Raw genomic sequence first — 26,288 nt, 5'->3', positions numbered from 1 at the left:
GGGTCTAAGACCCTCTGAGACCCTGGATGACTACACCACTGGTTGAGACAAGTGAGGCAATGCCACCTCATGAAGGCATAAACACTGAATTTATCTGTAAAGATTGTAACATTGATATGAGGCCAAAGGGTTGTTAGGAAGAACTCTCCAACTAAAGTAAGTGTGGCGTACAGGAACAGGTTATCAAGAAATATAGCCCTTCATTGCTACATGTCCAAGAAAACTAGTTGGACAGAAGTTTAGCTGGATCTGCCAGGGCAGATTTATTCCATGGAGAGATGAGGAGGAGCTAGATGGTCTTCAAGGGTTTCTGCTACTGATAGTGGTTTGGTTTTGATGGCCAAGAAAGGCTTGTTTATGTACATTATTCTGAGTTTATTCTTGACAGTATCAGAGTAGAACGACCAGTCAGTCTCTCAGCTTGTTGTTCCTGCCCCTGCCACACACACTACCCCTCTCCAATTTGGGTATACTAACACTGATCTACCTGACAGAGTTGTCGTAACAATCACTGCAGTAATATATGCTAAGCACTTTGAAGTGCCGTAACAATTCTTAACTACTTTTATTCTTGAATATAAGCTTGGCTCTTAACCCTTAATAGAGCAAACAGATAGAGTGAACTTCTATACCAGCATTTCCAAGTTGTCCAGCAAATAAACAGAGATAACAAGAAAATATTGCAGAAATGGATTCAGCTTCCTCGGCGTATTTATACATCAATTCCCCAAAAGAAAAATAAACCACACTTAAATACAAAAATACTACTAAAAAGGAGGGGAAATTCCAGCATTTATTTTTTTAAAAAATTCTCTGTTGATTCTTTTTAATAACAAAATAGTCACGAACAGCTTGTGGGGACAAAAAAAAAAAAGAAATCTTTAAAAACTCCCAGCATTTTTAATCCATTTCCACCTAGAAATGGGGATTTTATTGCTAAACGTTAAAAGGAATAACAGGTTTTAACAGCCTACAGGCCCCAGCAATGTATGTATATTCCCCTCCCAAAGAATGGGTGTTTATTATTAATAGCAAAATAACAATAACAATAATAATAATAAAGTGGAACAATGAACAATATTAAAACCCACCAACAAACCCAAATGTATCGTTAAACACAGTTTAATTCCGTTTGGAGACCATTTGAAGACCCAGATTCCCTCCCCTTCCCACACACCCAGTTAAAAATGGTCTGAACAGGAGAGAGTTTAGATACCTCATTCCCGGCCTGCAGGATTTTGGGGTTCATCTCTCACCCCCATTCTAATTTCCCCCACCCTGTTAATGCACTATTTTTAATTTTTTTTTAAAAAAAGGCTTTTCTATAGAATAATTAAAAATTACATATTCAACAACAAAATTTTAAACTTTCCCTAAGAAAGGAGGATAAGGCAGTTTGAGGCAGTTCTCTGGTACAATACTAATCTTTCTTCCTCTTCCCCCCCCCTTTTGCAAATTGGTACTTTGTTTTGGTTTGTTTTCAGACTCCAGAATGGATTAGAAGCGACAACTGTAAACTTTGTACAATTATAACCAGATGTTGGAGTAAACATTTATGCAAAATCATCTGAACGGTGCTGTCAAAATTTGAACCTGGCTGACCATCTCCATCCCATTCTACAGCTACCTCCTTCTCCAGGCTACCACAACTATCCTCCCAGTCCTCATACTCCCAAACTTGCCCCATTCTCTGTCGCATTCAGGGTACTAATGGCCCATCCTACCTCGGTTGTGGGGAGATCTCTGCTTCCCACCACCACCACCAGGTTTGGCCCTTTGCAGTGCTTCCCCACACTAAAAAGGCAGGCGTTGTTAAGCCACACCCCAAATTCTACACTCCGCCCCTTGTCTTCCGCCAACTGCCCTCCCTGCCATTTCCTATTGGGTAATCTACATAAGAGCTTCTATTGGTCAGCCACGGCTCCTCCATCCTTTTCAAGCCATGCCTAATGGAATGATACGAGTTCCCTTTGGAATGCTGTAATTTCTTCCCAACTACATTACCCACCACCACCCCGGAATTCTGCAGCTTTCCTTTTTCATCTGCATAGCTCCACCCACCATTAGCCCCAAATCGGTAGCTCCCCTCCCATCGCTCCTCATAGATGCTCTTTCTTGAATCCATGCTGTTTTGAAGGCCCTACCCTCGTTCTTCAATAAGCCAATGAAGGACATCCATCCTTGTGCTCACCATTAATTTCCCATGTTGACCTTGGAGGAGCGGGAAGGAGGCAACAGGAGCAAAAGAGAATACTGAGGAAGGTTACCATGATCATTTAACCTTGATCCCACTGGAGATGGGGGAACTGTAGTGGGCACTCACAGTGATGCCTTATCAGCCTTGCAAGATGGCAGGCCAAAGCAAAGTCTCCTTTTCCTGCGAGGTCAAGGGATGCCGCATCATGGGAAGCGCTCTTCAGTGGGGTTGGGCAGAGCCAAAACCAGCATGGACAATGAAGGTCCTCTTTCTCCTCCTCAAGTTACATTAATGAGTGTGCTCAGCACACCCCACTGCATGGAAACTGGGGGGCTGGAAGAGATGTGAAGAGGCAAGAGGGAGAGGCAAAGAGGGGGGGGGGGGAGAGTGAACAGAACCAGGTGAAAGGATGCAGAAGGAAGAGATGGTGGTGGAGACGAGGAGGAGGCAGCGGAAAAGCATGGAGGCAGTACAGGAAGTGGCAGAAAGAAGATAGGAAGGGGACCGGAAAGAGGGCAGGTGGGTAAACGAGGAGATGTTGCAGGAGGGGAAGGCGGCAGGATGGGGGCAGAACAGGACATAAAAAATGGACGTGGCAACTAAGAAAAGGGGTTCAAGAAAGGAGCACCGGGGGAGAGATGGCGGCCAAGGCGGGGGAGACAGGAGTGCCCTTGTGCTCCCAGCCCAGGTGAGGCGCTCACCCTGTCACACCTTGTCCAGCAGGGAGCGCTGGCAATACAGCAACCGCTTGGGCATGCCGTAGCGTTTGAAGATGAGTAGGGCAATCCCCAGGGCGAAGACGGTGAGCAGCAGGAGGATGGGCAGCACCACGGCGGCTGCGTTCACCTCCCCTTCTTCTGCATTGTCCACCTCAATGATGATCACTTCTTCTCCGTCCTGGCGGTCCCCGCCCGAACTACATCCCATCCAGTCCCGCAGCACTGATTTGGGGTATCCTGGCTCCACCTTCAGCTTCTCGTTGTTGAACTTCCAGTAACGGTCCCCCTTGTAAAAGTAGGTGAAAACTATATTGGAGGGGGTGGGGTGTCAAGAAGCGCAAACAAGGGAGACAAGAAGGAAAATGTGAGAGAATTAACAGCAGAGAAAAATGATCCAAGAGCAACAATACATTTATTTCCAAGAAAACTTGGGAGGGTTATTGTGAAAGTACATGAAAGGTTGTCACATAGAGGAGGGCCGGGATCCCTTCTCGATCGTCCCAGAGTGCAGGACACGGAATAATGGGCTCAAAGGGAGTAGTGGAGAAGACAAGACAAGATCTGGAGCGGTCCAGGAGATGATTTGCTAGGGATTTGGGAGGGAGTCTGTTGCTCTCTCCTGTCACATCAAGGCAGCACAGGGAAACTGGAACGGGTTCAGAGGAGGGCAACAAAGATGATCAGGGGCTGAAAACAAAGCCCTATGAGGAGAGACTGAAAGAACTGGGCATGTTTAGCCTGCAGAAGACTGAGGGGAGATATGATAGCACTCTTCAAGTATATGAAAGGTTGTCACACAGAGGAGGGCCGGGATCTCTTCTCGGTTGTCCCAGAGTGCAGGACATGGAATAATGGGCTCAAGTTGCAAGAAGCCAGATTTCGACTGGACATCAGGAAAAATGTCCTACCTGTGAGAGCCATACAACAATGGAACCAATTACCTAGAGAGGTAGTAGGCTGTCCGACACTGGAGGCATTCAAGAGGCAGCTGGACAGCCTTCTGTCGGGAATGCTTTGATTTGGATTCCTGCATTGGGCAGGGGGTTGGACTTGATAGCCTAATAGGCCCCTTCCAACTGTACTATTCTATGATTCTAAATTCTGAAACCCATTTTAATCTTTAAAACCAATTTATGCAGTAACCAATGTAAGATTTGTGCTGTGACTACGTCAAGGTCAATTTTCAATTTAAAGTTGAGGATCTTAAAAGGTATGTTTTACTTCATCAGCAAATTTGGAATTCAAATGATACAAAATCTGCATTTTGTGGGTTAAACTTTGGAATCCAAACTGCATTTTCTGACCCCCTTTTTAGGAGAATAGGAGAATTTGGAACCCAAAGGTACATTTCGGGCCATCTTTTTAAATTCTGACACTAAGCCTCCATTTCATGTGTAAATTATAAAGCCAAAATCTGATTTCATTTGGAATATTTTAGAGAAAAATATATTTCACACTGAGCAATTTCATTATTATTATTATTTGGAAGCAGTATGTTTTCTATCTGAATCCTCATTTTCATTTCACATTAGAAATATGTAAGAACAGTCTTTGGTTCCAAATCAGCAAATTTGAGGTTGGCCTGCACTGCAAACAATAATAATTTTAAGGCATTTCATATTTTATTAAAGCAAAATGGCTTTCTGATCTGAGCTAGTAAGAGTAAGGTTTCCTTTTGAAAAATGCACATAATGAAAAATTATTTTATTAATAAATTGTTACCAGTTGTCATCGGTGAATCATTTATGAGCACACATTTACTCAACAATGACAGTCAACGGTAACTCATCAGTCGTATTTCATGATAGCTCAAAGGATTATTGGTCATTAGTGTCCATCTTTTGAATGGCTAGGTATGCATGGGGGCAGGGAGGATTTGTACATAAAAAGCACCTAAGGGAAGGTGTTCTGTGTGTAATCTGCACACCAAGATGCATTGCACTCCTTTAGGGATTCCTGGGGCTGAGATAGGCCACACTGTCTCAAGATCAGGGGAGAGGGCAGGCACTGCTTTCAATGCAACAGTGAGGAGATCCAATATCAGATGAAGATTGGGGCTACTCGCATTGAATCCTCATTCAGCCGTGAAGTTTGCTGGGTGACCTTGGGCTAGTCATGCTCTCTCAGCCTAATCTACTTCACAAGGTTGTTGTAAGTACAGAGGATAGTTGAGGAGGAGAACCATGTACTCCACCCCAGGCTTCTCGAAGGAAGGATGGGATTAATAAACAAACAAATAACAATCCCACAAAGTGAGGCCCTTCACCTTTCACTAGATGGCTGCCATTGCGGCAGAAGGCAGAGGCAGTTCCTTGCCCTAGTGGCCTCAGCTATTAGGACTCAAATCCTTCTCCTATCTGCATGTTTCCATCCTGTTTTATCCATCTCCATCCTTTTTTCTCTTTCTCAGGCCACATTCACACCATACATTTATCCCACTATTATTCCACTTTAAATACTCATCGTTTCGCCCCAAAGAATCCTGGGAAGTGTAGTTTGTGAAGGGTGCTGAGAGCTGTTAGGAGACTGTTATTCCCCTCACAGAGCTACAATTCCCACAGTGGTTTAACAGTCAGTCCCTCTTCCCAGAGAACTCTGGGAACTGTAGTTCTGTGAGGGAGATAGGGGTCTCCTAACAACTCTCAGCACACTTCACAAACTACCCTTCCCAGGATTCTTTGGGGGAAGCCATGACTGTTTGAAGTCAGATAACAGCGGAATAAATATATAGTGTGAATGTGGTCTAAGTCACGCTACAGTGTGGCGTAATGTTGGCAGCTGCTTCTTACATGCGTGAATAACTGACGGCCTTCATTTTTCCTAGGCTTGCATCAGAAACTAGACTCTTCTTATCCCCCACTTCCCTCCCTCCACTCACCCAGACTCCCCTGTCTCCTTTCCTTACCCTCATCGCTGCCCATAAACGCCCCCCGGGGCGCCTCAGGGATCCCTTCCCAGACAGAAATGTGCTTGGGGTAGTCAGCCTCGACCGTCCGACTCTCCTCGTTGAAGCGATAATATCTGAGTAATGAAAAAGCATGTCGTGTTAGACTGCAGAGGGGAGAGAAACAGGAGAAAAGTAACTGCTTCTCTTTTGTAGTAGTCCCCCTAATAAGATGAGCCAGAAGACAACAGACAATAGTCAAACCTCCCCGATGGCCAGACAATGCCTTCAATTAACTTTTAGGGCCAGCCTACCAACCTAAGTGGCTTTTAGAAAGGGGTAGGCCAGGGGTGGGGGACATTTGTAGAAATCCAGATCTTGTTGGACTCCCAGCTCCCATCAGCCCCAGCCAGCATGGCCAATGGGCAGGGATGATGGGAGTTGTAGTCTCAATAGCATCCAGAGGGCCACTGGTTCCCCATACCTGGAATAGCTGATTCTTTAGTCCAAGCAAGCCAGGCAGTTCTTGGTGATCCCCAAGTAAAAAGTTTGCAGTGCAACCCTAATTAAATTTACTCAGAAGTATGTCCCGCTGTCTTGACTTTGGCTTTTTGTCCCAGGACAGTATCTTTAGGATTGCAGGACTATTAACTTACACACACAGCAAACTGGCAACCGCAGTTGAAAAACAGCTAAACCTTTTACATTGAACAAAGAACCAGAAATACATCCATTTTGACCAGAATCTTATCTGTCAAGTAATCACTCATCATGTAAAGCAGGGATCCTGAGACTGGGTGTAGAATTTAATATCCTGACAATCTCAGCTATTGTTTTAAAAGTCAAGCTTCTAGCCCTCAAGGGTGTGAAGATGGGCGTGAAAATGTGTAGATGGTGCCCAATGAAATTTCAGAACCCAGAAGGAGGATGAGAAAGATTTCCAGTTGGTCGGGAGCAGAGTGCCATGATTTTTAACCCTTTGCTTCTCCCCACAACTAACAAAAGCATATTGTCTATTTACGTAGATGTATAGCTTGCCCTAGCCTGGGGGGTGGGGTACGGGGACTGCTGAGGGCACATCATGAAAACACATTGAAAACAAATTTCAATTTGGGCCTGCCCATCCCACCAGGGAGGTGGAGTGTGAGCTCATGTGCTTGGACACAAAATATGGTGAACTACGCCTAGGCAGGGTGAAGCCAGAGGAAACTCTGATGGAGGTTCTTATTGGGCAAATCAGTCATCTGTCCTGGGTACAAGGCTAATTAAACCATCCCTCAGAAGCTGGTTCCCTCAGAAGCTTCCCTTGGGACAGGAGTTCCCAGACTGTGGGAACTTTGAATTCTAGGGAATTACAATTGCAACAACAGACAGAAAAATATTTAAGTGGTCCACCAAAACCCTTAGCTATTTCCATGTGGTCCATGGGGGGGGGAATTGGGAACCACTACATTAGGATAGCCGGGGCTTGTTACCCAAACCCTCCCACAGTTGTATCTTTACCTGGTAAAGCAAATGCTTAGAGGTCTTGGGGCTGAAACTATCTTGGCCTATACACTCAGACTTTAAATGGGTAAGAAGCCTGGCTTACTGTTGTGGAATGTGAGCCACGCAGCAGGCCACTTGGAAGGGGATAGTATCAGCCGCTGCTGTTCCCAGGTAGTCCATCCCTTATCCAGATCACTTACCTCACTAACAGTGGAGGGGTTAACTGAAAATAGCAAGAGATACACACAGCTTATCAGCAACTCACTTATTTCCCCGGAAGAAATAGGTTTTCCCACTCGGCATCCAAAAAAGTGCGGCATCAATCCGGTCAGTGGGAAGTCCTCTGCCCAGTTCCTTTATGTGTTTAGGATAGCCGGGATCCAAAGCAGCTTCGTTGAAGACCCAATGCTTGTCCCCTGCAAGAAGAAGAGCCACCTGATTTCCCAAGATGCACCAGAGGCCTAAACAGGTTTAGAGCTCTTTAAAGTTGGAGGACTCCATGTTACTTCACATCAAACACCATGATTGGTTAAAAACAAAGGCTGCACTATGGTTCTTCTGGATGAACAACAGAAATGGAACAGAAGTGAAAACCTTAGTAACAGCAAAGACAAGAAGACTAGCAGTCAAGGATCTCTGACTGATCTATCAGCAAACAGATACCTGAAGTTGCTCTAATGTGCTGCCACAGTAAAGCTAAAACCAAGCCAGTAATTCAGCTCAGCTTGTAAATTTTGCCTGGAGCCAAACTGGCTGACTGACTATCTAAAGGAACAGATCACTCTCCACATTTGAATAATCAAGCATCAACAGTATCGTTATTGGTTTTCTACTTCTAAACTGTTTAGAAGCCACCATGGCAATTAAGACATATATAAATTAAATAATAATAATATTCAAATTGCTCAAACAGCACTAATCAGATGAATAATGACTTAGATGAGATGCAGGGAATTTGCAGATGATACAAAATTGGGAAGCACAACTAATACCCTGGAAGAAAGAAAGAAAATTCAAAGTGATCTTGATAGGGTGGAGCATTGGGCTGAATACAACATAATGAAATTTAACAGGGATAAGTTCAAAGTTCTACACCTAGGAAAAAGAAACAAAACGCACAGTTCTAAGATTGGGGATACTTGGCTCAGCAATACTACATGTGAGAAGGATCTTGGGATTGCTGTTGATCACAAGCTGAATATGAGCCAACAGTGCGATGTGGCAGCAAAAAAGTCAAATGCTATTTTAGGCTGCATTAACAGAAGTATAGTTTCCAAATCACATGAAGTGCTAATTCCCCTCTATTTGGCGATGATTAGGTGTTATCTTGAGTACTGCATCCAAGTTCTGGACACCACACTTTAAAAAGGATGCAGACAAACTGGACAGGGTTCAGAGGAGGGTAAAGAGGATGATCAGGGGACTAGAAACAAAGCCCTGTAAGGAGAGACTGAAAGAACTGGGCATGTTTAGCCTTGAGAAAACGAGACTGAGGGTAGATATGATTGCACTCTTCAAGTACTTGAAAGGTTGTCATACAGAGAAGGGCCAGAATCTCTTCTCGATCTTCCCAGAGTCCAGGACACAGAATAATGGGCTCAAGTTACATGAAGTCAGATTTTGACTGAACATCAGGAAAACCTCCTAACTGTTAGAGCAGTATGATGATGGAACCAATTACCTAGGGAAGTGGTGGGCTCTCCAGCACTGGAGGCATTCAAGAGGCAGCTGAACAGGTACCTGTCAGGTATGCTTTAAACTGGATTCCTGCATTGAGCAGGGGGTTGGACTCAATGGCCTTATAGGCCCCTTCCAGCTCTATTATTTTATGATTTGGGGAGAAAAATAATAAATTTAGTTATATTACTAACACGCCAAGTAATTTAGGCACCCAGAATGAGGCAGACCTTGCTACCTTTAGAGGCAAAAGAGTCCATAATAGTCCACTAACCTTTAAAGAATACAAATTTCCCATCTTTCCTCTCATAGGCTGTGTTGATGGTTGCAGGGAGACCAACCCAGAACTGGCCAATGGGGAGAGGGTACCCGTCCATCACACGGTTGTTCCGGACTCGCCAAAACCATTTGTCCTGGAAAGGAGCAATTTTTAGGAGGGTATCCAAGTATGTCAAATTATGCAAAATATCATTTAAATTTCATTTTTATTGCTGAATAAATTACACAAAGCAAGAAGAAAATCAAGCAACTAAATCCCACTTTTCCCAAAAAAAATATTTTAGTAGAGCTATATATATAACTCTGAACAAACGACATTACTGGCCTACACAGGACTTAGATCAGGGAGCAGATGCATGATGATGTTGATATCAATGGGTGGTGCAATAATAGTCAGGGCTTGTGTGTTCTGCAATTCCTCAGTCAAACTGGGTCAGCATGTAAGCTGATGTTGGGTACAGATTTCTACATCCTATTAAATTTTTGTAAACAGTTTCAGCCCTTCAGGTTAAACAGCCAAACTTGAAAATGTATAGCAAATATCATAAGCCAGAGGTGGTTCTGTGCAGGATTTCAGTAGTAATCAAGAGAATGGGCTTCAGAGGCCTACATACAACTTAGCCTGCAACCATGACTAATAGAAGCATTAATCAATCATGCAAAATAAGCAGGTTTGCTAAATTTTCATATAATTTCCATATTTTCTATACAAGTTGCAGAATCCAGCTTTTCTAATTGCAAATGTTGTTAAAGAATCTTGTTAAGCAGCAAATATTAGGCCAGTTAAGAGGATTGTCAGAAGAGACGAAGATTCCAAGGACTAATGTCCTTCCTACCAACTCACAATCCCTTCCTCTTTACTTTTCCCTCCCTGCAGCCTAAAGCTCTGATTATGGTCTTCCCCCTGGGCTAACCTTGAAGACAAACATCTCGCCCCTTAGCACAGCAATGGTGTCAAATCTTCCATCACAGATGTTGGGGCCATACGATGGGTTCTTGGGTGGCCGATCAGGGACACGAGGCTTCACAGTGGTCCGAGGTATCGGCGGAGGTTTACTGGGGTGGCCAATTTCAGTTCCTGCAGACAAGGGTGGAAATGGTTAATATTAAATTCTTTGGGGACATGGTAGGGTTGACTCTGTGTGTGTGTGTGTGTGTGTGTAAAGAGGAGGGAGAAATGGGTGGTCTTCACATACAATCAAAGTGTTAAGAGGTTATGGTTATGGTCAAGAACTGGGGCAATTTTGTTTTTGAGATAACCTGTGTCACTGGTAGTTCACATAATGGCCATATCAGATTTTGTTTTAAAGGAAGTATTATCCATAACAACTTAAAAGGGAATCTCTGTGTTCAAGGGCACTATGCCTCCTATGGCCAAATGGCAGGGGACAAACAGCAGAGATGACTGCCTCCATTGTGACCTGGAATGTATCCTTATTCTAAATGGGACATCCAGCTGTGGCAGTGTGAGGCCAGAAAAGCCGCTCTGAGTGAGACCAAAAGGAGGCCTCATAAGCGGCTGAAATAGGCCAGGAAAACATGGCCGCCATCCTCCTGAGGCCCATTCTAGTTGGCAGCTGGTGTCGTCACCCAGACTGAGTTTTGTTGCCACCAGCCAGGTCTGTTCAGGAATATCAGAACTGCACAAGTGTAGAAAAGGAATCAGGTCAAGGGGGGTCAGAGGTCACAATGGAGTTAAGAGGGGTCATACCATACAGCTGTTGTATGCCACTCCGGTCATCTTCAGGCAACTCAAAGTTCTCCGTGTCCATCCATTGGTAAAAAGGAGCCATGATGGCAGAGGGGTCATTTGAGTGCTCCAAACCAAGTGCATGGCCCAGTTCATGCACAGCAACCAGGAAAATGTCATTTCCTGTAAGGAGGAAAGTGAAGACATATTAGCGTCCTTTGAAATTAGTTCAGAAGAGTCAACCATCCATCCTTCAGGTCATTCCAATTCTCCTCAAGCTGGAGAACACTGAATAGTTCAAGGGATGTGGAAATACTGGGGTTCTTTCTGTCATGGTGAATCCAACACGACTTGGTTTAAGAAGTTTTGGATAACAAGACATGGGGCCATTTCTCCTTTATAGATATCAGTTCTGATCCAACAAAGAGCTGGTTCAGAAGAGAATAGGAAATTGGACACAGGGGGTTTTCTCCCTAAGAAGTCCTTCTGCTTTACTGTAGAACTTTTGTTGCATCATGAGATTTAGGGAACTGGAAAAAGGAAACTATGTTCTGGCTAGTCTCAAGATGATGAGTAGCAGAGAGGGACTTACCCTGCAATTCCATCTCCTTCTCGTCTGTCATTACTCTTAGTGACTCATTCGCACTCAAGTGTCCATTGCTCACGTCCACCAATCTTCCTCCCGCTATTTATCTCCCTGCAAGTCCCTCCAGCCACTTTAAATGTCCACTCACCATTCAAGTCATCGTTGCGTGATGTCCAGGGCTCCGCAGCATCAAAGTGAGTGTCGCCGCCAATGTGGGGCCCAGGGAAATAGGCATGGGCCAAGAAGCCTCCTTCACCATCAAACGGGGTGCTGTCACCATGGAAGCCTTCGGCGAAGAAGATCATGATGTCGGCTTGCAATTCCCGGCCCTCACGCACGGCCGAGTAGGGCACTTCACGGAAGCGCAGCGGCGTCACCGACTGCCACACGCTGAAGGCGCGCCGGATGGCACTGAAGGTGGCATGTTCACCCACCTTGGGAGTATAGTTCTGGATGCTGCAGCAGAGAGCAAAAGTTGGCATCTTAGGACCTGAGACCACCTCAGGCATGTAGACCTCCAAACCTGGGATGCTTCCACACGGGGGGACTGAATAGTAGGCACTCTTTTCTGTACCACTAGACTCCCCCTAATCATCCCTACCACTCCCATTTTTCACCCAAACCTTGCCAGCTTCCCTACACCTTCAGATGCCCTCAAATTACCTCCCAAGCTCTTCTTTCTCAGTCACACACCCCATTTAGCAACTTTCCCCTCCACAAGGGCTGGGCACAGGATAATGGTGCCCCAAAGTGGTTGCGGCTTCTTCCCTTCCCTTGATAGCCACTATGGAAAACTTTCAGGGAAAACACTGAAAGATAGGGTGGGAGATGCAAGAAATCGTTTGTCCAGAAACCTGAGAATCTGCATTTGTAGTGTAAAATCCACTGGCTTATTTGAAGTAAACTTTAAAGTATCTGGTCCTCAAGTTTGTGCAAAGGAATGTTTGCGAAGATGCATGCTGTGCACTCAAATAAGAGCAAGAGAGCAAGAAATCCAGGGAGGGGCTTGAGGGGTCACATTCTGCATCCCAGGTAGCTCTCAGCCCCTCCCGCAGCCCATCTGGAGAGTCCACTATATTGCCTATAACATATCTTTTGTCTCCATGCTTTCCCCTATACTTTTACACACACACCCCAAAAAAACACGTTGATCTCATCATGAGGATGATGTGTACAAAAACAAGCCCCATTTGCATTTTCTTCTGGTAGCAGGTCAGAATTCCACCACCACCATCGTTGCATGAATTTCTAAACGGCCTGCCCTTCCCACGACAGTTCCAGCCCCAAAATTAATTCCCGCTCTCCCTTCCCGTGGATCAGCCCTTCAACTGCCTGTCCCAGACTGTCTCCTCTGCCAAACCTCACCAGAAGGTAAGATCGTAGTGTGACCACTTCAGCCCTTGGATGGCGTAGCGCCTGCGCCGTACGTTGGCCTTAATCTCTGCCCCAAATTTATCCGGGACGCCACAGCGGGGCCTCTTCATAGCCCTGGGAGAAAGAAGAAGTGTTTAAGGTTTCAGCTGTCCTCCGGGTGGATTGGGCCCTCATTAATTCATGCGGAGGGGAATCATTTTGAGTTTCTGCTTCAAGAACCAAAGTGTTGTGGAAGAAGAGTGCAACGTTTTGTGAGAATAGCAACATTGTGCCAATCTGTGGCTGCAGGTGGTGGGTGGATGGTATTGACTGAAACAACAATGGCATACCCATGCTAACTTGTTTCTCCAGCGCCATCATTTACCGTACTGTACACCAAATCAGTCTTCTCCCTGAGTCTGTGTCCCAGGTTTCCCTTCCTCCCCCTACATCCACAATTCTTAGGCCACATCCACACTACACACTGAAAGCACGGTGATACCACTTTAACAGTTATGGCTACCCCTAAAGACCCTAGGAACTGTAGTTTGCTGAGGGTTGTTTCCTTTATTTCCCCTCACGCAGCCACCGTTTCCAGAGTTCCCTGGAAAGAGAAAATGATTATTAAACCACTCTGGGTTTAGGAGGGGAGGAGTTGAGATGGGCTTTGGGGGTATACTTTATTGATGGATTGGTTGTTCTGGGCATCTAAGTCCAAGGAAGAGTTCTGTGTGATTCAAAAGCCTGCATCGAGCATTTCAAACACAGTTTTTGTCTTTTACAGATTACCAAGATAACCAAGAACCTTGGTCTGGAAGCATGGGGTTCATCTCAATAGTCTGTCGGCTTTGTACAGTCCAAGGGCTACCGATTAACTTTCAGCCAGGTAGCCCTACAGCAAATATAGTGGCATCCCTGTCCCAATCTTCGTTAGCCAAGCTGCCACTTCCCATCCCAAAGCTGGTCCCAAGTCCTATCTAAAATCCTTCCCATTCTCCATTCTTTGCAACCTGGCCAATCTCTTGTGGTGTGGAGTTCCGCTGGTCAGCCCTAACTACACCAGACACTACTTGCTCTATATGCAATGCAAGGGCCACCCCGGGACATAATGTTGCTTAGCCACGCTGTCTGCTTGCCAACACTGGGAATTGGAAGCAAGTGCCCACACTACCCAACCACAACCACAGAGCCATTCTTTCTCTTCATTACATCATTGTGTGTGTGTGTGTGGTTTCATAATATCTTGTTCCTGCCACCAGCATTTTGAGAAATCTTGGGAAATTTTCTGTGGCATTTAAGAAAAGTTGCCCATAGGCCTTCAATCTTTTAAAATCTCTTCTTGTTTCCTGGCTTCCTGCCTGTCCTCAGGCCAAGATTTGTCATCTGTCAGGCACTTCTTGCATTCAAGAAAACTTTTTCTCTCCAGTGAAGTTTTGGCAAAGGCCAGCTCTAGCCAGCTGAGTACCCCGAGTGAGGAAGGCCTCAAAGCTCTCCTCTTTACCAAACTTAGGCCATGTAGCAACCATAGCACGTAGTTCCATCCACCTACCCCTCATTCCTCACATCCAATGAAATGGCTGTCCATCCTCTGGCTAAAGCACAACCACTGAAAGTAGGTGTGACAGAGTGGAGCTTGTGGGAAATATATCCCATCTGCCTGATTGTTGTTCGGTTCCAGCACTTGAGGAGACAATTCCCTCTGACACCATTTCTCGATAAAGGATTTTTTTCCCCTCCCAACCCATGGTACAACTAACACAGCACTGTGGTTGTCAACAGCTCCTCATACAGTTTAGTCAACCACATCAAAACAATCCCACTTTTTTAACAGTTTGCAATAAATTATTATAGTTATTACTACTACTATTCTTAATTTTACAGCGGGGGTACCAAATCTTTTTGGACCCAGGGCACCTTTGGAAATCTAAGAAACTGTCATGGGCACCACAAAATACCCATTTCACAGAAGAAAAACTGGCAATGTTTTTATGCTGGAGCATCTGCTTTGCATGCAGAAGGTCCCAGGTTCAATCAATGGCATCTCCAGGTAGGGTTGAGAGAGACTCCTGCCTAAAACCCTGGAGAGCCATTGACAATTGATGTTGACAATACTGAGCTAGATGGACCAATAATCTGACACGCTATAAGGCAGCTTATGTTCCTGTGTTACTGATGCTCAGAAATCCCTCTCCAAAACAACAGACAGACAAACAAAAAACAGGCAACACATACAAACACCTCAAAAGAAATAAAAACACAGAGAAAAAAGCAGACCACACCCTCCAAGAAAACAGGGAGCTCCCCCAATCAAACAACCAAACAACTTAGTTTTTAAAAATTAAAGAATTGGGAGAGGAAGGGGCATGAGGCATGTCCAAGAGCAATGTGGCACCCATGGGTGCCATGTTGGGGACCTCAGCTTTAAAAGAGATCAAAAGAGATATTTTCAGTGGGGGGGAGCAAAATTCTCAAGACACCTTGTTTTTTGTTGGTGAAACCAGTCAAGAATCGTCACTGGATTTGGGAAAGGGGAAGCCAAAAAAAGGGAAGAGTCATAGCTCAGTGGGAGAACATGTTTTCAATGCATAAGATGCCAGGTTCAGTCCCCGGCATCTCCAGGTAGGTCAGGGAGGGACCCCCATCTGAAATCCTGCAGGGCTGCTGCCAATCAGTGTAGAGAATAATGAGCCAGATGGACCCATGGGTCTGTCTCGGAACAAGACAGCATCCTATGTTCCCATGAACGAAGTGAGCAGGGGACAGAGGAAACTCACTTCAAGGTCTCCGAGTCGGCGCTGCCCGTCACCTGAAGCCCATAGAACCGCTGCATGGCAGCAATGGCAGCCGAGAGTGACTGGGGGGAGCGTTGAGTGTGCGTGCGAAGGTCTCCGGGGGGCAGGTAGCCATATTGCTGCAGCCATGCCTGGTGGGAGAGTCAGAACAAAGAGTGTGAGAAGCACAGGCAAGGAGAGACCACATCGGCCATCATTAAGTGTACTTGTGAAGCAGGAATCAACAAGAAGAGCCAAAAAAAAAAAAAAAAGATGACACAAAAAGGAGAAGGGTGGGCTGAACCACTAACAAAACTACTGCAGATTATTTAAGGTGTCTTTTTAAAAAAATATTTCTACATATAAGCTTCATTCTCACTAAAGCATTTAACCTGTGCTGAACTGTACCATCTCAATCTGCCGGGGTGGACACACATGGCTGAATGCGCCCCCATTTTTGACAAACACAAAATACACTTCAGGCAAAAAATGAGCATGGGAGAGAGTATTAGATCAGCCATCTCCCTGATATGCTGGTATTCTATGTAGAGGGATTTTTATACGGAGGGGTATCTGGCCAGACATGTGGCCCCCCTACTGCAGTCTGAAGTGGTACAGCCCAGACTCAGGCTTACCACCTCGGTGAGAACTAGGCCACAGAATCATAGGGTTTGAAGGAACCAGACGCAGATCAAGGCCAACCCCTGGCCTCAAAACAAGGCTTCCCACAAATTCCACTCCCTCTCCTTGCCAGCTCCCTGCTCCCTACATGCAGGCACACTCTCGATAGTTCAAGAAAAGCAAAATAGCTGGGAAAGCAAGGCTGCCAGCAGTGACGACGGAAGGGACCATTCAAGAGCACGAGAGGGGAGGACATGTTTTGTATCAGAGGAAGGGAGAGGAATACAAGTAAAACTCTTTTGGTTTCATACACCATTATGCTCAACATTCAGGAACTGCTGGTCTACAAGTTACAAGCGACCTGGGGACTGCAACATGGGACGAATCAGTAGATGGCCCAGCGTTCTTTGTTTTATGTGACCTTCATCTCTCCCAGGGGTGGGGAACCTTTGGCCCTTCAGATGTTGCTGGACTACAACTCGCATCATCCCTGACAATTGGCCACACTTGCTAAGGCTGATGGGAATTGTAGGCCCCCAACATCTGGACGGCCACAAGTTCACCACCTCTGGGATAAATGAAGATCACACAAAACTATCCCCCAAATCCATCTGCTCGGTCATATTATCCCTATGGCATACACCCACTGTCTAATAATCTCAAGTATCCTTCCCATTCCGGCCACATCTGCACCATTCATTTAAAACACTATTATACTACTTTAAGAGACATGGCTTCTCCCCCAATGAATCCTGGGAATGGTAGTTTGTTAAAGGTACAATTGCTAGGAGACCTCTATTCTCCTCAGAGAACTGCAGTTCCCAGAGTTCCCTGGGAAAGAGATTGTTAAACAACACTGCGAACTGTAGCTCTGCGAGGGGAGTCTCCTAACAACACTCAGCATCCTGAACAGTTCCCAGGATTCTTCAGGGGAAAGCCATGACCATTAAAGTGGTATAATAGTGCTTTAAGATGGGTCCTCAGTGCATCCATCCTTCAGTACTTCTTGGAGGAAAGGTGGTATATAAATGTAATAAATCAGAGCTTGGAAAAGTTACTTTTTTTAAACTACAACTCCCATCAGCCCAATCCAGTGGCCATGCTGGCTGGGGCTGATGGGAGTTGTAGTTCAAAAAAAGTAACTTTTCCAAGCTCTGTAAATAATAATAAATATTACATTCCCTCCTATCTATCCTTCCCACTCATCTCCCTATACATCCATTCATCTATCCATTCTCTGTTTGATGGCTTTTAAAGAAGATTAGACAAATTCATGGAGGATAAGACTATCAATGGCTACTAGCCATGATGGTTGTGCTCTGCCACCATAGTCAATGCAGTATGCTTTTGAAAACCAGTTGCCGGTAGCCACAGGAGGGAAGAGTCCTCTTACACTCAGGTCCCACTTGCCGGCTTTCCATGGGCGTCTGGTTGGCCACTGGGAGAACAGGATGCTGGACTACTGTGGTCTGTTGACCTGATCCAGCAGGTTCGTCTTACGTTCTGATGTATTCTTCCTTTTGAGGTATGGCATACTTTATAAATGACACCTCTCAATTATCTACATATCCATAAACACACAAACACACATACACTGCATATATATAATGCCCGTTTGTCCAGTCCTTCAATCCCCATATATACAATCTATCATGGTGGTGGTGACCTTGTGTAGCATCTCAGATGTTGTTGGACTCCAACTCCCATCAGCCCCAGTCAGCATGGTTAATGGTCAAGGATGGTGGCAGCAGTAGTCTGGCAACTTCTGGAGAGTTCCCCCATCCCTGATCTACTCTCTCTCTCTCTCTCTCTCTCTCTCTCTCTCTCTCTCTCTCTGTTCTGCCATTCTTCCTTCCCAAACACTATCCATCCATCTATCCCCATATATTAAACTCACCCTGTCCTTTCATACTTTAATCCTTCTATCCATCTGTCAATCTGTTAAAGTATCCCATGAGCCCAAAGTATCCACCCATATAAGAGGTAGCCCACTGTGCCTCTGCATTATTGTCTTGCCTCCTTCCACTCAGCCTCCACTGCAGGAAAGCCAATAGTACTGAATAGGGCATGATTGATTGATTATTTGATTTATATCCCGCCTTTCCTCCCAGCAGGAGCCCAGAAGCCCATAATAGGATTGTTCAATCATTCCCAATGGAAAGAGGTTCAACAGAACCACCTGATCCCAGAGGACTCATACCCAGAACAGTGACTCACGCAGAAGCACAACAAGGAAGGGCAGGATATTAAAATATATTTAAAAATTTTTAAAAATAACTTTTTGGAGCTGTGTAAGAGGGACAGGACACTGAGCTACCCCCCAAAATAACCCCTGCTTCTTATTCTGTGCCCATCTATACCAGTCTTCCCCAACCAGGTGCCCTCCAAATGCTTTGGACTACAGCTCCCACCATCCTTGATCATTCACCATGCTGGCTGGGGCTGATGGGAGCTGACAGTCCAACAATGTGTGGAGAGCATCTGGTTGAGGAAGGCTGATCTACAGCCTCCCATACACCCTGTCTCTTTTTCTTCCATCTCTATCCATCCACCACACACCCCCACCCAATTTAGTCCAGGGAACATTAAATGATTAAACATCAAGTGCTACTAAATTTCACTAATTTCAGTGGGATTTCTTAAGTACTTCCTCCATTTACCATCTATCTGCTTGCATATCAGCCCCTACCAGGCACTCAGGCTTGGTGGCTGTCTGTTTCCCACCCGCCTTTCTCTTAATCGTTATGGTGATTCACTCTGTCTGCAGCAATTTCCGGGCCTGGTGACCCTGGGTGCAGAGGTGGGGTGGGTAGGCTACGAGGTTGGCTCAGGTTTCTCTAAGATTTAACATGCCTGAGATCAAATCTCAGGGTCTTGGGCTCTGCAAGAATGGGGGCAGCTGCTGTGGGGAGACAGAACTGAGTAGCAGGAAAAGGGCAGAGCAGGCTATGGAGGAATAGGGGGAGGAGGAGGGAGAGGTTGCAAGGAGTTGTGGTTTAGGATTGACACTCATGATATATCATCTCAGGCTCTCTCCTTACATAACATCAGGTGATTCAAAAGGGACCTTCCTCAGAGGCAGAAACCAGAAAATAAGCAGCAAATGAAAGAAAGAAAGAAAGAAAGAAAGAAAGAAAGAAAGAAAGAAAGAAAGAAAGAAAGAGCAGCATTAACCCCTTGTGATCAAGAGGGTTTTACAAGCAATGCAGTTTCTCAGCCCACCCCCAACACACACACACAAAAAAAACAATTGCATGGCTGGATAATTTCACAGGGCCTCCTAATCCACCAATATATATATTTTAACAGCAGCCAACCTGATGCCCCTAAGAACCTCCTGTCCTTTACTCAGAGGTATACTGCCTTTGCACATGGAGATGTCATTTAGCTACAGAGAACTGTTTCTTACTCTCTCAGAGCACTAGAAGTCAGGGACACCCAATGAAAATTGGCTGACAGCAGACTGAGGACAGAAGGGAAGATAACGCATCTTCCAACAAAAAGTAATTTAACTTGCGAATTTGCAGCCATGAGATGTGGTGATGGCCACTAGCTTGAATTTCATTAAAAGGGGATCATCCAAATTCATGAAGGGAAAGAGAGGCCTGTCTGTGATTATTGGGAATGACAACAAAATAGAACCTCTGGGTTCAGAAGCAGTATACCTCTCAGTATCAATTGCTGGAAGGGCAAACAATAAGAGAGGACTATTATTGCCTTCATGCTCTGCTTGTGAGTTTTCTGGAAGCATTTGGCTGGCCACTCCTAGAAGCAGAATATTTATTTATTTTTATTATTTGATTTATATCCCGCCCTTCCTCCCAGTAAGAGCCCAGGGTGGCAAATACTGGACTAGATCGACCCTTGGCCTGATTCAGCAGTTCTCTTCTTATATTCTTGTGTTCTTATCATGGCTAGTAGCCATTGGCAGCGCTATCCTTGAAACATCCTGATTTTGGCTTTTCATTCGATGCATGATACAACACAGCTGCTGACCCTTTCCCTGCAAGTTTTATTTATAATAGTTGCCAAACAATCCAAAAGGTTTTTTTTAGTTGATTAATCATCTGCCTTTTAACCAATACATCAGTTGATTAAGACTTTGAGTCCATGCACGCTTACTTGGCAGTAAGTCCCACTGAGCACAGTGACCTGGTTCACACATTAAAGCTAAGCCAAACCATGGCTTAGAGCAATCGCACAAGAGTGCAGACCTCCTGGAAAGGGAATTGTGGCCATTTTGCTCCTCCCCCTTTGCCCCTGCTGCTGCACTGCTGTAAGCTAAGGCATGGCTTGGCTTAGAGTTACATCTGAACCAGGGCTCGCGGTTTGTCTCACTCCAAACAAACCATTAGCTCTAACCAAGACTTTTCTATGGCTTACCACCCGTGGTTGTCTGGAGCAAGATAAACCACAAGCCCAGGATCAGACAAAGTGCTAAGCCAAACCATAGTTTAGCTCACAGGAGCAAAGCAACAGCTCCTTCTCAAGCCATGGTTTGGCTTAGTATTACGTGTGAGCTGAGCCAGTGAGACTTACTTCCAAGTAAACACACATAGGACTGCAGTTTTGTCCCCATATATGGTTTGGAAGCATCACCTAATACAGAATTCGTCTGCTGGCATCCTGGCTCATTTATCTAAAGTCGGAACCACATTACATCAGTTCTGAATGAACTACATTGGCTCCCTATTCGGCATCAAGCCCGATTCAAGGTGATGACACTTTCCTATAAAGCCCCAACACTCAGCACGGCTGTGCTGGCTAGAGCTGATGGGAGATGAAGTCCAAAACTCCTGGACGGCACCAGGTTGTTGAAAGCTGCTGTAAATGGCTTGAGGTCCAAATATCTGGAAGAGTGCCTCTTCTCGTACCAACCTGCCTGAGCTGTAACATTGTCAGAGGAGGAGACTCTTTCCGATGTTCCATCTATAGAAATACACTGTGCATGTACGATCCCATGTTTACTCATTAGTAAGTCTCCATCGTATTTGATCGGTCTTACTCCCTAGTAAGTGGAGCCTAAATCTTCCCTGATTTCTTGGGGCTTACTTTTGAGAATAAGTCAAGAAGGTGGGCACAGGGGGTGGGTACTTTAGGGTCAAAAGCAGGAGGAGCCAAAATCTTAACCTTCAAAATGTTAGCAGAAATATGCATTTTAGACTCTGTGCATAAAGGCCTTGTGCGTGTTTTTTCCAAAAACAACACACACCCCTCTTAAGGCAAAGGTTTTTTTAAAGAAAGAGTTTGGAACAGGCCCAGCTGATGATGTCAAGGAGCCTGACAAATTTCGACAGCCTCAGGCATTGCCAATTATTTTCTTGTCTTCCCCCTCCCTTACTCCTGCCATCTCGCCAACGTTGGGTATAAAAAAAGGCCCCCTGCCCCCGCTTTTTTTCCGCTTGCTCTCGCTTGCTCTCTCGCTCTGTCTTCCCAGCTCCTCCTGGGTCCCTTCCCTTGCTTTGGGATAGAGCAATCCCTAAAATAAGTCACCGTGTCTCATCCCTGAAGTCCCAAAAATATCTCTTGGAAGAGAAAGAGACACAAACAACCCACCGCCCACGCAGCTTTGGGTTCAGCAACCGTCCTGCCCTCCTTTCATCCCAGGCCAGAGCCTTCCTAGAGTGAATTTTCCCAACCGTCTCTGGGCCTCCGTCTTGCCCAAGCGGCTTTCCTCGAGGGTTAGGACAAGGCCCTCTTTTGTGTCTTCTCCCCACCCACCCCCCACATCCTCGTTCCTGGCATTCGTTTTAAAACCTTGCTCATTCGGTCACTCTTTCTGGACCTTGGGTGGCGAAGGTCACCGTCCTCATCCCCCTTTCAGAGTTGGATGCCACCACTTCCCTCAACTGTTCTTTCCTCTGCCTTGCTATACTGGGACCGTTTCCTTCTCTCATTTTTCCTCTCCTTTCAAATTGTAAAATTGACTGGGAACACCCACATGAAAAGCTGCCCTTTTCCTGCCTGGGTTCTTCCCCCATATGCCCTCCCTTTCTCTCTCACTTTCTTAACCCACATTCGTTCTTTCTTCCAAATGTATCACAGAAATTAGATCACAGAGTAAAAGGCATCCTTCTAGTTTTGTCCTCTGCCCTTCCACCACCATCATCATTCTAGCCCTCATTGATGCAGAAACCCATTGTAGCTCTTTCTTTCACTGCACCAGAGACTTCTTTGTTCCTCTGTTTCACAGCTGATGCAGGTTCTTTCCCTTTACATAAAATATCCCAGCCGCTTTCTGCACTTTTTGCACTACCGCAAAAAAAGTTTTCAGCACCAAAAGTTTCTTGGACAGGCAGGAAAAGCAAGAAAACAGAAAGAAAGGGAAAGAAAGGAACTGTAACAATAGCAGACATTCCATCAAAAGCCAAGAGAAAAGTTGGAAGGAGACCAAGGTAGTTTGTTTTTGTCTTTCAAGGGAGGATTGCGTAACTGGGGGTAGGGTGAGGGAAGGTGGAAGGATGGATGGGGAGCATGAAAGATGTAGGCTAAATTCGGAAAAGGTGGATGAGAGAGAGAGGTTGAGGGGGGTGGATTCATGGTGTTGGATGGCAAAGAGATGACAGAGTGGTTGGATGATGGATAGATGGGCAAGTGGGGACCAAGAATGCTTTGCTAAGAGAGTTGAGAATGGCTTCACTTGCTCTGGTGTACACAAACATAGTTCATTTGTCTAGCTGTGAGAGCAGTACGTCTTCCACAAGTAGCAATCCCACTTTCAAACTCCCTTCAAAACAATGGATGGATATTATTATTACTATTATTACATTTAAATCCCACCTTTCCTGAAGGTGACTTACAAGCATGGATCTCCCCCTCCCTATTTTATCCTCACAACAACCCTGTAAAGTAGGTTAGGCCGAGAGACCGTAACTGGCCCAAGGTCACCGAGTTAGCATTGTGGCTGAGAAGTCCCAATCCAACACTTTGACCACTACACCACACTAGCTCTCTGGACAGAGCTAGAGGACCAATATGAATGGGAGAGAGTGAGGGAGAGGGAAAGAAAGTAAGTTTTAGAACAAAGTGGGCAAAGGAAAGGGTCACACTGAAAGAGGAAATGATCTACTTGTTGGAAATGAGAAGGATCAGAAGGAAGGAATAGATTGTGATCTACCTTTACTTGAATTACAAACGGGGGAGGGGGGTTGTTCAATTAACAGAAAGGAAGGAAGAGACTGCATGACTATTTCATTGATTGTTGTAAGCTGCCTTGAGGGTGTTTGCATGGAAAGGTAGTTGTGAATCCAATAGGTAAATGCAAATAAAAAGTACATAAACAAAAGGATAGGAAAGGAAGGTGCATGGGCAAGTAATATTTTCCTCCACATTAGGGGAGTTAAAGGGGTGATGTTTCCCCAAGAGAAAAGAAAATAAGGTGTTGTGAAAGAGGCTTCAAGAAGAAAGTCTACCAATAAAGAAGGAATGTGGCTAGGAGTGAACTATCCAGACATCAGTATCAGTCTTAGGGAGAAAGCTGAAAGCATTAAAAACTTAAGGTGATGTGCAAATGGATGAGAGAGAAAAATCAAGAAAGAAACTGAGTTTGAATCAAAGGGACAGCCAAAACTGGTGCACAAAAGCTCAGACTCATGAGAGAATGGGGAAGGTTGGCAGAAGAAGGAATGGAACAGAAAATGCTTTGGCATATAAAACGCCATCACTCCATCCAGCTGCAGAACACATCCAAGAAAGGAAGGGGGCACAAAGGATAGTAAAAGGAAAAAAGCAAGGGAGGAGAAGATGGAAAGAACAGATGGAGAAGGAATGTGAATAAAATAATAGGAGCAAAGGTGATGGGAAGTTTGGCAGGAGGGAGAAGCAGGAAGGAAAATTCAGAACGTGCTGGACTCGTGGAGGGGTGTGCTAAGAGAAAAAGAGAGAGAGAGAGGGAAAATCAGGAGTGATGGAGATGGGGTGGCAAAGGCCATATTGGACAGGAATGGGCAGATGTCAGAGCTTCCTATAAAGCAAGTGTTGTGGAAGACAGACAAAGAAATGCGTGTAAAGGATGGAAGAAATGTGGAGGTGCGAACAGCAATCAAGTAATGAGAAGAAAAAAGATGAGCCCGGGCAATGGGAAGCAGTGGAGGCATCCTCACTGGAGGGGTGACAGGGTCCTGCTCAGGAGTGGAAAGGGGGCAGCCGCCTGGCTGATAAGCAAGTGAAGGGCAAGCGCTGAGCTTGAAGCAAATGAGGGCGGCAGAGGCCATGGGGCAAGGAGAGAGAGGGACGAGGGCTGGGGAAATGGAGCCGTCTCTGGGGCAGGCAAGTGCAGACAAGAAAACCAAAGAATGGAGCCCGAAGAGAGCTGGGACTGGAGGGAGAGGCAGGGAAGAGGCGCTGGAGGAAGGAAGGAAGGAGAAACCCGGGCTGGTGCAGTGCAGAACGCAAGCGAGGGAAAGAGCGTAACGGGGAGGAAGGAGTGGGCTCCAGAGAATGGGAAAGGCGGGATAGTGGAGGGAGAGCAGCGAGCTGGGGGCAGAAGCAAGGGAGCGGGAAAGTTTGCAAGTGGATGGGTGGAAATGGGGGGGGAATCGAGTCGATGGGCGCTCAGAGGGAAAAGGGGGGGTCTCTCCTGGAACAAAGCGCATCAAGGGGGCACGTGGAGGAATGAACTGCCCGGCAAGGAGAAGAAAAAGAAGGGTGGGGGGAGAGAAAGCGACGGAGTGAGGAAGCCGGTCGGATGGCGGGATGCAAGGGAAGAAACGGAGAAGCAGGTCGGGCAGAGGGCTGGAAGAGACAGAGACTGAAGGCTGGCATTCCGCTCGCCCGCCCCGCTCCTCTCTCGCTATGCATGCTCGCCACTCACCTCGGGGCTGAAGGTGGAGGTGGAGGAGCCGGCGTGCGGGAGGGCGCCCAGGGCCACGGTGAGGGGCAGCAGACGAAGGAGTGCGGGCCACGGACACATCTTGCCTTTTTCCCCCGCGGAGCGTGGCTCTCTGTGGCACTTCCACTCGCTCAAAGCTCCTTCTCTTGCTCTCTCTTCCCCCCCTTTGCTATCCCCTTGTGCGAAAAGTTGCTGGTGTCGAGTTTCCTTCCCCGCCCCTCCCTCTCCCTCTCCCCCTCCTTGCCCAGCGCTTCCCCACCCACCCCCTTTCTCCCTCTCTCTCGCTCCCTCCTTCCGCCCCGTCTCTTCCCCTCGCCCAAACTGGAGACGTGGTCGGGCGCGGGGCCTGGCTCCAATTAGAGGCTTGCAGGGATGAAGGAGAGCGAGACTCCCCTCGTCCGAGGGGGAGAAGGCCGGGCTCCTCCTGGTTCAGAAGCGGAGAGGAGTGGGGCAGACAGACATCTGGTTATGTGGGGAAGCCCCGGACTCTACTGGATCCCGTGGATGCGCTTACTAGGGATTAAACCCTACTGGATTCAATGGTTTGTATGCAATACTAGTCCTGCTCAGAGAAGACCCATTAAGAAGAATGGCCATCATTACTGTTGCATTTATATCCCGCCTGTCCTCCAAGGAGTGCAAGGCTGTGCACATGTTTCTCCTCCCCCCCCCAATTTATCCGCACAACAGCCCTGGGAGGTATGTTAGGCTGAAAGACTGCGACTGGCCCAAAGTCACCCAGTGAGCTTCGTGGCGGATAAACGGTAAACTCCTCTGGACAGGTCCCCTCTTACCTTACTGCTGTTCTGTTTACTACAACTTTTGCTATTTCGTCATTACATTTTTTTTTCTGCCAAGGTGCTGACGGTGGCGTGCAGTTCTTCCCCACCTCCCATCCTCACAACAAGCCTGCAAGGGAGGTTAGGCTGAGAGGCAGTGATGGACCCATAGTCACCTAGTGAGATTCATGGCTAAGTGGGAATTTCGAACCCTGGTCGCCCAGGTCCAACTCCAACACGCGAACCACTGTGCCACCATTGGCTCACTCTGTTATTCTCTCTCCTGCTTAAATTACTGCTGCTGCCTTTGTTATGCCATTACGATGTGTGGCAAACTTATATTATTATTATTATTAATCATCATCTATTATTGTCGTTATTTCTGTGTGCAGTTCAGGTATCCTCTGAATGTAG

At 46.1% G+C, this 26,288-nt stretch overlaps 1 protein-coding gene and 1 long non-coding RNA gene across 2 annotated transcripts; one reads left to right on the top strand and one right to left on the bottom strand.

Moving 5' to 3' along the window:
• Nucleotides 1–780: 780 nt before the first annotated feature.
• Nucleotides 781–25,300, bottom strand: MMP14 (matrix metallopeptidase 14). The gene is made up of 10 exons (XM_061589503.1): nucleotides 25,078–25,300; nucleotides 15,648–15,796; nucleotides 12,886–13,008; nucleotides 11,669–11,976; nucleotides 10,956–11,117; nucleotides 10,159–10,322; nucleotides 9,240–9,378; nucleotides 7,554–7,704; nucleotides 5,822–5,937; nucleotides 781–3,222 (listed from the first exon to the last, which is right to left on the bottom strand). Exons 1-10 carry the CDS (start codon nucleotides 25,174–25,176, stop codon nucleotides 2,903–2,905), a joined length of 1,731 nt encoding a protein of 576 aa, XP_061445487.1. The 5' UTR covers nucleotides 25,177–25,300; the 3' UTR covers nucleotides 781–2,902.
• On the top strand, nucleotides 24,886–26,237 carry LOC133366429 (uncharacterized). The gene is made up of 2 exons (XR_009758401.1): nucleotides 24,886–25,637; nucleotides 25,954–26,237. It is a non-coding gene; the product is annotated as an uncharacterized LOC133366429 (long non-coding RNA).
• The last annotated feature ends 51 nt before the right edge of the window (nucleotides 26,238–26,288 follow it).

The sequence above is a fragment of the Rhineura floridana genome, chromosome 11 (assembly GCF_030035675.1).
Source record: "Rhineura floridana isolate rRhiFlo1 chromosome 11, rRhiFlo1.hap2, whole genome shotgun sequence".
NCBI lineage: Eukaryota > Metazoa > Chordata > Lepidosauria > Squamata > Rhineuridae > Rhineura > Rhineura floridana.
Note: the sequence above shows the minus strand (reverse complement) of the source record. Positions and strands in the feature narration are given on the sequence as shown.